The sequence below is a fragment of the Pomacea canaliculata genome, linkage group LG7 (genome assembly GCF_003073045.1).
Source record: "Pomacea canaliculata isolate SZHN2017 linkage group LG7, ASM307304v1, whole genome shotgun sequence".
Classification (NCBI taxonomy): Eukaryota; Metazoa; Mollusca; class Gastropoda; order Architaenioglossa; family Ampullariidae; genus Pomacea; species Pomacea canaliculata.
In genome coordinates this window covers 22,720,297-22,732,687 of record NC_037596.1, presented here as the reverse complement: position 1 = coordinate 22,732,687, position 12,391 = coordinate 22,720,297, and the positions used below count along the sequence as shown (strand labels likewise).

At 35.7% G+C, this 12,391-nt stretch overlaps 2 protein-coding genes across 2 annotated transcripts; one reads left to right on the top strand and one right to left on the bottom strand.

Annotated features, from left to right (window-relative positions):
- Window positions 1-52: 52 nt before the first annotated feature.
- LOC112568337 (39S ribosomal protein L40, mitochondrial-like) lies at window positions 53-3,960 on the top strand. The gene is made up of 5 exons (XM_025245594.1): window positions 53-190; window positions 461-559; window positions 934-1,104; window positions 1,808-2,006; window positions 3,786-3,960. The coding sequence occupies exons 1-5, from the start codon at window positions 135-137 to the stop codon at window positions 3,897-3,899; spliced, it is 639 nt and encodes a 212-aa protein (XP_025101379.1). The 5' UTR covers window positions 53-134; the 3' UTR covers window positions 3,900-3,960.
- A 1,411-nt stretch (window positions 3,961-5,371) lies between these two features.
- LOC112567746 (BUD13 homolog) lies at window positions 5,372-11,251 on the bottom strand. Its single transcript, XM_025244550.1, has 6 exons — window positions 11,089-11,251; window positions 10,330-10,520; window positions 8,076-8,857; window positions 6,746-6,897; window positions 5,880-6,061; window positions 5,372-5,692 (listed from the first exon to the last, which is right to left on the bottom strand). Exons 1-6 carry the CDS (start codon window positions 11,196-11,198, stop codon window positions 5,517-5,519), a joined length of 1,593 nt encoding a protein of 530 aa, XP_025100335.1. The 5' UTR covers window positions 11,199-11,251; the 3' UTR covers window positions 5,372-5,516.
- Between the last annotated feature and the right edge of the window lie 1,140 nt (window positions 11,252-12,391).

The following is a 12,391-nucleotide window of genomic DNA, read 5'->3' as shown; positions in this document are numbered from 1 at the left end:
GCCTTTAAGTGATTATATTGGATGAAAATGCAAAATTATTTTCACATGGTATATTACAGCTCAAATATGACGTTATCTTATTTGTGGAAGTTTTAAGATGAACTGTCTTTACGACATACCTACTCTCGGTCAAAATGGCTGGCAGGATTTTGCAGGCTGGAGTTGAAAGCATGATATCTAAGTTTTCAAGGTGTGCGTTAATTCCTTTAAACATCTTACTACGTGTGTTATATAAATTAGCTATTTTTCTTCTAATTTCAACCTGTGTCTGTTCATAAAGTTTTATTAGTCTGTACATCGCAACCTTTAATTGGTGCCCTTTATCATCAGGGTGAGCCAGTCTTCTGTTAAATTATACGTTTATTTTCGAAATGTAAACATCGATGCTAAGACTGTTATAGATACGTATTGTAAAGATTTTATGTTTTTACTGTCTTCTCGTTTTTCCAAATAATTTCAGATTGGCTGTACAGAGTTTACAAGCAGTGCCAGCCCAGGGTCATCGCTGTATTCACACCCATATATCACCATTACTTTTTCATGCATCACAACAGTTGTGGTGAGAAGTATTTTGTTATTCAGTACATGCGAAATGATTTCTTTAAGTTGTGAAACAAAACTAATAGCATGATAATTTTTGAAAGTTTTTATATTTCCTTTTCAAAAGTTAATATTCATGAACAGTTGATTTTGCTTATAGACATATGCACCTTCAGGATCAATTTATAACTGTTACAATGGAGGCTATTTCTGGACTGTCGACCAGGCTGGAGAGACAATGTTATAAAAGCAGTATCACTCTACTGTAGGTGCACATGACACAGATGAGTGATGTGACAGTTGCTTCAGATTTGTAGTATTTCAAGGTATTTTTCAAGTTTCATTGTGGCTGCTCATTGATTAAAAGTGTTCATGTGTGTGTGTATGAAATAGGGCTGAACCAATGAAAAAGAAGAGAAAGCTGGATCCAGCTATTGCCCAAGCACGTGAAATGAAGCGAAGAAAGAAAATTGAGAAACAAATGAAACGACTGGAAAAGTATGGCCGGAGACTAAAACCTATTGATGAAATAGAGGGGGAACCCAAATTGAAGAGAGAACTCACGTAAGTGCTGTTATATTAAATGGTGTCACTAAAATATCAAGCAAAATAACAATGAAGGTAAGCCATGTGAATATGTTTTCCCCTCAGAAGTGTATCAATGGAATCTGAGTAAAAGGCATAATAGGAACACTCTTTTCCAGAAGTACTTTCAAAATTGGTGTTCAAGGCATCTCCTTTGCTTTAAATAATGTTTTAACTTTATATTTAGCTGAAATATCGGCAATTTTAGATACTAAATATAGTAAATCCTCATTTAACCTTTGGCTGCTTATATGTTAGCGCGCCCACTGACCGAATATTAGGTCAATGGAATGTTCTATTTTTTCAAGCTATGCTTCAGTCCTCAGTGCCAGGAATTGATAATTGAAAAGACTAACTTTTCTGTCCTTCACTTTGTGTGATCTTACTTCTTTACTTCATTACTGTGTTGTTGTGTCTCTGTATAGTTGTATGTTCTGATCTCTGTATGTCTGCTGTTTATTTTACATCTATATTTGTATATTTATGGATGATTTGCTTTTGAGAGCACACAAAGCTGGTAAATGTACTATACGTGTTTTCTTATTACTTGGTGCTTTCAGGTTATATGCTGTTTCATACATGTAATAAATGTTCTTCAGTAGAATAACTGGTTATATGCTGATTCATTTAATAATGCATTAATTCAATCTTTAAAATACTGACTAAACCTCTCTCCAAACAGGTTACGTGCACGAGAACTCCCTCCCTTAACACAAGAAGAAACAGAATCCCATGCTTTGCTTCAGAAACAGTGGGCAAGGTACAAATTCAGACAGTTTGTACAAGAGGTTCATGCAATCAGTTCTATCCTTCAAGAACAGGATAGAGCACTTGAAGAGCTGAGGTTTGAATCTCCAGAACTTTACCAGATGGCTATTCAGGTAAATTGCCACCTCGATATAACATTTACAAGAAGAAAAGTACAATAGGCATGATTACTAGCATCCATTATATAGCAAGCCGGCTGATAGAGGCGGTAACATTTTGTAAATAATATAAAAACGTTCTTTTCACTAAATTCCTCCTCTATCTTGCACAATTACCCACTGAAGCAAAATCTTGATAAAAGCAGCTTTTAATTATAATAAATGCAAAATTTGTAAAGAGCGTACTCATACTCCTAAGGAGCATGATCCTAACACTTAAGAACAAGAATGAAACATGGACAGCATACGAGGGACAGGAAAACAAATAACATATGAGTTGGTAGTGGGCTTAGGCAGAATGTAACGGCACTGATCTTGCATTGTTCATAATAGGCAGACTGACAGACAGCTGTAACTTGTTTAGCAAGAGTCATGTCTGCAGTGACAATGAATCCCAGATTCGTGATGGAGGATGCAAAGGTGATGTTGGCTTCGGCCACTTTGATTTGACTTGGTGGACAAACAAGTGAAGATGGATTTCTTCTTCCTGAACATGGGCTTCCGTTTTATCATCATTGAGTTTAAGTTTGTTTGACACCGTCCAGTCTTTGACTTCATTAATGCAGACTTCTATGGTGCTGGTAGCAGAGGGAGACTCAGCTGGTGAAGTGGAGCAGTACAGCTGCGTATCATCAGCATATGATTGATGAGAAACGTGAGACTGGACGCATGATGAAAGTGGCTCCCTACACAGAATAAACAGAACTGAGCCGAGTACCGAGCCTTCAGGGATGCCACAAGAAAGTGGAGATGGGCAAGATGTTTGACCATCAACACAGTCTGCATTTTATCAGAATAATCGTCTTTATATCAGCATCAGAGACTGGTCGAAATTTGGTCACAGGAGACGCTGAGAGGCACCGATTTCGAGTCCAAGGATGATCGAATGTCCGAAATTTTGTTAGTAAAATAGTCACAAACCACTTATGGTAGCTATGAAGCAGGATAGTCAGTTGGCAGCGGCAATACCTTGCTAATGCCAGTCATTCGATTGCATATGTCATAAAGTGTTCTGGAGAAGGTGCAATTATTTATTATTTACGACAACCAGCACAGTTGGGATGGATTCAAATCTGTTTGTCTCAATGGGGTGTCAGTAGTCACAAAATCATAGTAAAGAGAAAGTTTTCTTAAAATATCAGGTAAATAGGCTGGAAGTAGTAAGGGGATTCAACAATGTTAACTGAGAAGTCGTGTAGACAAACTGTACAATCATGTAGCAAAAGTGTTGAAGTGAGATTTGGAAAAATTAAGAACAATTATAAAATTCAGAGATATTTTGAAAATATAAAGCTAGACAGACAATAATAAATAATAGATACTAGAGAAGAATCTAAAGTGAGATGAAGTTTTAGAAAATAGAAAACAGTATAAGCAGTAGAAATTAGATCTTTTCAAACATAAAATTATAATACTTATTCCCCACCACTGAAAGCAGGCTCAAAGTGCTTTGCATAACTATGCAAACATACACAAATTTGTTTGAACCTAAAGAATTAATATTTTCAAAATGTTCTTAAAGAAAAAATGTGTTGTTTTTTTATTTAACTCATATATTTGAATTTTACTTTATTGGACAGTAGGTATTTGGATTTCTAGATATTCCTGTTTTGTTACTTTTTTGTTCAGTGGTTGGTTTGAGTTTTTTTTTTTTTTGTAAGGGGTGTCGTTTAGGAGTAAAACAAATTTATGTTACAAGTCTTAATTTTCCTAACTGCTTTCTTTTTTCTTCAGGTTGATGACAAATTGATACCTTTTTCATTTAAAGGACCAACAAAAACACCACCTATTAAAGGGTATGAGGCACAAGATGGAGAATACATTGATACAACAAAGACATTTGACTAGACAAAGAGTAGCATAGATGACTGTAAAATATGTGGATTTATAAAGCTGTTTTTCTTGCTTCCTGTTGTGTTAAATTGTTTTGGTATGAAGAGGATGGTATAGAGCAAAACCACTTTGGGCAACTTAGAAGGCTTATGGTTGGTGTTTGATTTGCCCTTGTATAAGGTTGATAATAATGAGTACGTGTACCGAACAGCATTACAACCAAAGGTGGCACTCTACTCTATTCAAAGCAAATGGAAAAATTCTTTTAAAAGAACTTGTATGAGTTAGGAAAAACTCAAAATAATGATTTCCAGTCCCTGGAAAATTCTTTTTTTTTTTTTGATAAAATTCATTTATTAAAATAACAGAAAAAGTCCTGCTAAAAATTACAGTTTGGTAAGTGCTGTAGAATAAATTTGCCACAGTATTCATTCTAAATCAGTTGGAAATCAACACGCAGATGCAGTGAACTCGTTTCCCCTACTGATTTGAATAGTTTCTATGCTAGGATGTAATTTACAGTACTGTTAAGGCCAGCTTATTTCAGTCAGCTTTGGTTCACAAATACAAAATTTTGCCATGGCTGTAAGAAGTACAGAATGACATGTTTTAGATGTACGTTTTGCAACAAGGCAGGAAACTAAGGTACTGATTTAGTGCAGTCATGCTGAAAAGTAAAAAGTAGATATTATTTTAGGATCTGCAAAAATTTACAAGAGCATGCATGTTGGCAGGGGATGTGGAACTTAAAACTAAATTCACTGAACTGGTATTGAAATGAATATCGAGAATGATAACAGTTGAATAGCTTTCAAATCAATCAGCCATTCTCCACCGACCATTTGCAAGTTTGGTGGAAATGAAGCTTGTAAAGCGCTAGCACTTTATTCTGTGACTTGTCACCATCCTTGAAGAAAGGTAAAAAAAAAAGGAAGAAAATGTGATGAGGCTGGGGATTCTAATGCTTTAAAGTTTGCCAAGTAGGAAGTTGAAAGTTTCCTTAGCACTCTCAACAAAGCGACATCAAAGGCTGGTGCATGGAAGGCCCAGACAGTTGACAAGTGGGAGGGAAAAACAGACAGGGTGAAAAGTATTACATTAGAGACAGTCGCTGTGACTAAGAGCGATCAGGCAGGTCTTGGCAGCTAAAGGACAAAACTGGTTAACACGGTCTTTGATGAAAATCAAAATGAAGATAATTCATTATTTTATTAAGTTATCATACATAATTTATTTTATGAAGCTAGTATTCATAATAATTGGTCCTGGCTATTCCTCACCTAACAAATTTCAGTGACATGTGCTGCTGCACTGTCCAGCAGTAACAAAAACAACAATGATCTTCAGATTAACTGGCCAAAGGAGAGCTCATTGAGTAGACAAAGGAATGGAGAAAAAAGAAATAGATTATTTTGTGCACGAATCAAATCTGAAAGACAAGAAAGCCAGAATATGTAGCGATAACTTCTTCACAAACAACTTTTGGGTGTGGATGGCAATATTTTATTAAATATAATTAGCACAAATAAACACACAAAAATATATAGCTTGCATATGCACACACATGTAAAGTCAATTTGCACTGTTCAACCATATGTTGGTCCTTATGTTTCCTGTGACTACCAGTCAGATCTACATGTCTTCAGTGCTCCATTTATAGGCCTCTTCTTGAATTGATTTTTTATCAGCCAATTTGCTAAACAACTGTTTCTCAAAGCCATTCGATCTATTCACACCATCCCACCGGTATCCAGGCATGATGCCGAATCTGTTTGGAGGAGGAGCTGGCCCTTTGTACTGTGGTCTTCCTGGAGACATCCACAACACAATATGATGTCTTAATGAAAAGTGATTAAACTGCTTGCAAACATGCAAAAATGTCAGGAAGCATACACATTTATTCAAGTATGAATAAAAGGAAAGCAAAAGCATCTTTTAACAATTCAGAAACTTCATTTTTATCAAAAAACAAACTTAAAGCTCATTTCATCTTACCATTTCCCGATTCTTCCTTGGTTTTCTTTTTTTTTAAGAATGCAGCCATTGGATCGCCTTCGCGGTCAAGATCTCTCATCATACGGTCCAGATCTTCATCATCTTTGTACCGTGCGAGAGGCTTTGCCATCTCATGGAGATAAGTCTGCATGACTTGTTCCTGCATCTCTTTTTGCTTCAACCTGTAACCCATGGCAGAGAACTGGTTAACTTTCTAAAGATGAAATCAAATACATATGGATGTAACATTTCAAGCATGCAGGCAGTTCTATTGTCGAGTGAGAGTTGGGAAAGATCAAAAAGGCATTAAAGGATGACAAACCACATATAACTGTGGCAGGAAACAATTGATAGCCCTTTATTAATTTCTTTTTTCTTCTTTTTATGGGGAGATCAGTAAGAGCCAAGCAGAGTGTCACTTCACGTACTTCAAAAAGGAATCAGTGTAAATGCATGACATGCATTAACCACCTAGCATTGGGGACATTGATGGAAATTAATGTTAGGTCTTTATTATCCATGTTTCAACAATAATAAATATGCTTCTAAACTAATGACAAATAGTGCTGCTGATGCAATTTGAAAAGCAAAGACTAAAATTGCTATAAAAAGTAAATATTGCCTTAAAAATTATTTTTCTTAGGTTAGTTAGACGTCACTTGTTATTTTGCTTTTAATAACCAATACACAAAAACATGAAGGTAACAAGTTTCCAGACGGACTACTAACGCTCTGATTACTTCAAAATTCTATAAAGACCAGAAAGCACGAAGAAACTTATTTTAAGTAAATGGGAAAAGGTTCATATGCTTAAGATACTTTGGAATGAATAGGACAAAGTTGAATCAAGGGCTAAAACCACTCACCCTTGACCCCACTCTTTGTATTTCTGGTCCATCGCACTTTTTCTTTTGGCTTCCTCTTCATCCTTCTCTTTTTCTGCTGCCAAATCCCTCTTCCTGCCAGATTTATCACGGAAAACTGTTCCTGCATCCTTTCCAAGTGCATCTTTATCAATCTGTCACATCAATTTTACTATGAAACAGCAAATCATCAAGAAAAGTTGCAAAAATTATTAGATAAATGGCTGACTAGTTGTTTTGAACTTTATGGTTATTGCTGACTTTCTCATCCTCCTTGCCATCAAATGAATGAATGCCATTAAAAGATTCGTAGATAAAATGAATGAACTCTAAATGCTAAAGCATCTGATACGCAAAGACGTTGTGTTGAGAAGTGAAACCACCTGTTGAAAATAGGCAATCTCACTGCTTCTTCAGCAGTTCTTAATGCTAATCAAGAGGTTTCACCTCTCTGTGGAAATTTCAGTCTGGTTATTACTAACAAATTGCTAGTCTGTACTTACTGGTAAGTAAATATACAGGGACAAATCATTAATACTAAGGGGGGATGGTGCTGTCCTGTATCTTGTCAATTTACTATAGGATCACTGCTTTATGGTTTTGTGCTGTAGACAAAATACCACACCACCCTCCACCTTTCCCCCCCACCCCCCCAAAAAAAAAACAGTCCAGGACATTAAATTTAAGTTTGAAATATGATGATCAAACATTCTCTGACAATATACCACTGTCCTTTCCAAGCTAATTTTGTTTTCCTTCTTTGTGCCTCTTCAATATTTGCAGTTGCATAATTTAGTGTTTTATTACTATATCTGAAAGAAATCATTTTCTAAGGTAACTGTGTTAAGCTAGATGGTAATAATAATATTATTAAGCAGATTTTTTTAACACAATTTTCAACTTTAAAGTAGGCACAATGTACTTTGCAAGCACAAAACCAAAGTGAAATACAACAATAATTAAATGCGACTTAATAAGGAGTTATACACTGCACATAGCAAAAGACTGCAAGCTCTTTTACAAAGTGACTTGTTCCATCCACAGTGGTATTTCTATGCCAGATCAAGAATTATTTGCTCTCTGCTTTGCATTACTGCTCTGGCCACTAACAGCAATAAGTTAGAAATGGTGCAAACCATGACCAATATACACACAATTTTTAATCTTATTTTTATATTTTGATTTATCAAAAAAAAAAAAAAAAAACCATGGGTAAACTGTATGCTTAAAAGCCTGGAAATATTCATTCTCTTACTCATCAGCAAAGACATACAGAATTTCCCACTAAAATAATAAAGAATCTTGACTAAAGAAGTAAAGTTCAAGCATGTACCTTTTGAAACATTGCGTCTTCTTTTTGTTTTAGTTTCTGAGCCTCTTTCTTCATTTCTTGGGCAGTTGACAGCCCAGCCTTTGCTCCACCCAGAGTTTTGCTTGGTTTGGCATCCTTTTGTTTCCATGATAAAGACTGATCTGAATTTCTTTTTCTTGGTGGTGATTGGTCTGAATCAGATCCTTTGTCTCTTCTCCTTCGTGGTGACTGGTCTGAATCAGATCCTTTATCTCTTTTCCTTGGTGGTGATTGGTCAGAATCAGATTCATTCTCTTTTCTCCTAGGTGGTGATTGGTCAGAATCACTTTCTTGAGGTTTTCTTCTGGGAACTGAAGAGTCACTTTGTAGTTCTGTTCCCTGTCTCTTCTGGATCTGCTGTTGATCATGTCCACTTGATTTTCTTGAGGGTGAGCCATGGCAGTGTTTTTGTTTTCTGGGTGGCGAATGGTCAGAATCACTATCATGCCTCTTTTTTCTCACAAAGGATTCATCAGAGTCACTATCATGTCTGTGTTTTCTTACTTGCTGAATATGTGTGTCACATGCTGTTACTGTGAACTGCCGTGTAGTCCGATTTAAAGGTCTTGAAGTTGATGTGTCTGAGTCATCTCCTGAGAGATATGCCTTCTTTCGCAGAGGTGAATGATCAGAGTCTGAATCATAGTGTCTTTTGTTCTTACAAGAATAATCTTGATCAAAACTCCTTATATCTGATCCTTCAGTTGTTTTGGCCAGATTATTACTCCCCACTGCAATTACACCATAATCTTTGGATGCAATATCTGAAATTGAGCCAAAAATGATTATGAGTGATACAAAAACAATAAGTATAACAACAGTGTTAGTATTTCTTGTTCATTTTATTTCTCAAAATAATGCATAGACATGCATTATGATTTCACAGCCAATTTTAAACAGAGTGAGTATGATGTAGGGTTTTGATGAAACGCAATAGAAAAAATATTTATGAATTCTTAACTTGGTAAGAAAATGAGTATATGCATTTATTTTATCATTATAATTTGCTTATCTTACAAGCATAGTGCAGGAGTAAAATTAAAAAATATATGTGTAAAGATGCCCCTTAATTACCAATACATATAAATAATTCAACCCTAAATGTTCAATTAAATATATCCTTGAACAATAAGGAATAAAATTGCTAGGTTGTCTGTAGGTATAATTTGCTTAAGGTAGGGAGAGTCATTAGTGAATGTACCCCTTCTCATGATAACAGTAGATGACTCTTTATTTTACTATGGCAACAAAATGAGAACTGTCAATTGCCTGCAGTTTCCAGATATATTCAAAACCACAACTACACAGCAAAATTATGATTTAGGAAGCCCAGTCAAACTTACCAGCACCCATTTGATCATGCAAGTACTTCATTTGGTAGCATCGCTGTGAGTGCCAGTAGACAGCTAATGTTAATAATCAAGAAGAATGATAACTCACAGGCTTAATAATAAGTAAGAATTTATATAGCATAATATCTCAACCACAGGAACAGAGCTCTCTCTCCAGGGTTCCCAGGGATGGTGCCAAGGACCTTATAATGACCTTTCATGCATTTGTAAGGACCTAAGTGACAGTTATCGATGCTTAAGTTTTTCTAATGTACAGTCGGAAAGAGGTATTATTTATGAATCTTTGGTCTTCTCTATGTTCTGAAATACATGTATTACTATTCTAGTAATAAATGATCAAAGATGACTGTTTCTTAGCTACAGCCAGTAGTCTGTCAACCCTGAAGCCAAGTTCTATCAGGCTCAGATTGACATTGTTAGAACTGTTGCATATATCAACCGGCACAAGTTGGAGCGCATTTTCACATTTAAGTACATCTGACTTGACAAATTACGAAAGTAATCCATAACTCAAATGGGTGTATCTTCCAGAAGTACTTTCATGCGCTTCTTGTGTCTAACAGTAAGCATGTGCTTCTTCAAAACACTTTCGCCCAATGACGAAAGATTCAAGGATATTCCGCAGGCAGAACATCGTGCACAATGTTTATCTTTATAGTCTTTATCAACCAGTCTTTATATTTTCCTTCCTTTAGCCAGTTCTGAAAAAAACACTTCCCCGGCATTTTTTGAATCGTCATCTGTCAAGACTAAAATCTCACAAAATATAAGTTCTCGTCGTGAACGGGACTTGGCAGTCATGTCATTAAAATTGAAGAGGCGAAGAATATATAAGTAGATATGCATAAGTAGATATGTGTAAATAGATGCTTGCATGTTTTTACCTTGCTTCTGCTCATCTTTACCAAGCGTCTTCCATCGCCCAGTATTTCTGTATTCTTCAAGTTGCCGGATGTGTTCTGGTCTTTCATCAACAAATTCTGCGATTGTTGGGGCTTCATCATCAGGTTCAGCACCAATGTCAACAGACTTATCTAAAGATGAAAAATCTATATCATCGTCGATGATCTTCACGCTGTAAAAATCAATAGAACAAACACAAACAGAATTTTTAAGTAATTACAGAACTATTCATCCCCAAAGAAATGATACTGATGGCATTTTAAATATTTTTCTCTCAAACCAAAATTTATAAAGTAAATTTGTTGTGGCCTTATGAAAATATATGCCCTTCAAGTTAAAACATCCAAACTCTTAAAGGAAAAATTTACAAAATACATTTATAACATACAGTTGTCTTTTTAATTAATGTTTCATAAACATGCTCACTGGCCTACCTGAGAATACTCCTTCGGCAAAGAAATGTTTAAGACCATTAAATTACGTGCTTGTATTTCAATATACAGTAACTGTTAAAGAACATTATTTTGTTTCCATATAAAAATATAAATGAGGCAAAGCAACAGCAGCACTGTCAGCTTACAAACATCTTAATACTGACTCTGACCACGAAAATCATATAATAAATTAAAAAGAAGTCGTATTTCCGTAAAAGATGGAAGTTGACTAGTCGGTAGACTAAGACTAAGTTTACGATTTGTAATCATAATCCACTATCTCAAAGAATCGTGCAATATACACACTTGGTCTTCTTGATATTGGCTGAGATTTTTTTTCGTTTCTTTTTCTTGTCTTTGGTAACTTCGTTGGACAAGTACCGTTTTAGATACTCCTCTTTGCTTAAAGTAGCCATGAGGCAGATGTACCGGAACTTCAAACTGCGCGATTCTCAAATTCTCACAAATGCAAATTGTCATGACGACCACGACCTCACACACGTCCGTGTTACTACGGTTCTAGTGATGTAAACACCAGGGTCATAGTCGAGTTTTTTCTGTATTTCTGTGCGCCATATTATTCTAGAATTATTTTTAAGTAGTCTATCAGTTAATGTGAATACAAGGTTCTGTTTATTTTTTTTAAGTTAGGATGATGTATACGTGGTCTTTAAAACAGTTTCTATACAGTCCCCTAGAACACTAACAGCCGGATGATTGCAATATAAACTTTTGGCAAGCATAGGTGAATCTTTAAAAAGTTTTTGTGTAGAGCCATATTAAGCCCCGGTCCAGTAATCCGCGAATTCGCTTATTCCGCGTAAAATGCTTGGATCCCTTTTTGTTTTTTTAATACTATATATGTATAGATCGTGCGTATGTGGACATATAGCCTCTCAAACACTTCGAGACAGGTGTTGACAGCTGTCCTTTTGGCATTTCAAATGTCCGTGATTGATATGCTATGCACTATCGTGGATTAAATATTTAAATGCTGGCTTATAACTTCAAAGAGGTATTTATAGGTTTCCAGTGACACACATCAGAACAAGAGCTAGCGCGTGACTACTCCACGTCAGGAGTGTAAACAAATATTTTTTTGCTGGGTGAGCTGCGACACAAACGCCCGATCACTTTGTAGTAACTTCCAGCAGTTTGGAGAAGTAGTCTATGATTACTGATCTATGATAAAGTAATAAATACTGACACCAAGAAACGTCATATACAGGCCCATTGAGCTGACTTTCAAAAGACTAACAAGAAACTCGAGTGACTAATAAACTGTACTTTTGGTAATCATACCACATCACTGTTTCCATTACATTTTATATTTTTCATATTATGCTGCTTGACCATTGTGTGCTAGAGACAGAAAGAGCAAAGCAGTCGATCTTAAGGGAGAAGCCTGTGCAATAAATCATTTTTATAAAGATTTTAAATAAGAATATGAATAGCTCTGAGCTGACAGTTTGTCAGGAGATGATGTTCCAGCTATTTTTAAACATTTATATACTTGCCAAATCTGATTATACAATCTATGTGCATGGTGTTTTTGTGCTGAAAATCAGCAGATTGCACATTGCTTGCATTTGTCATAATGGTCAGTGGT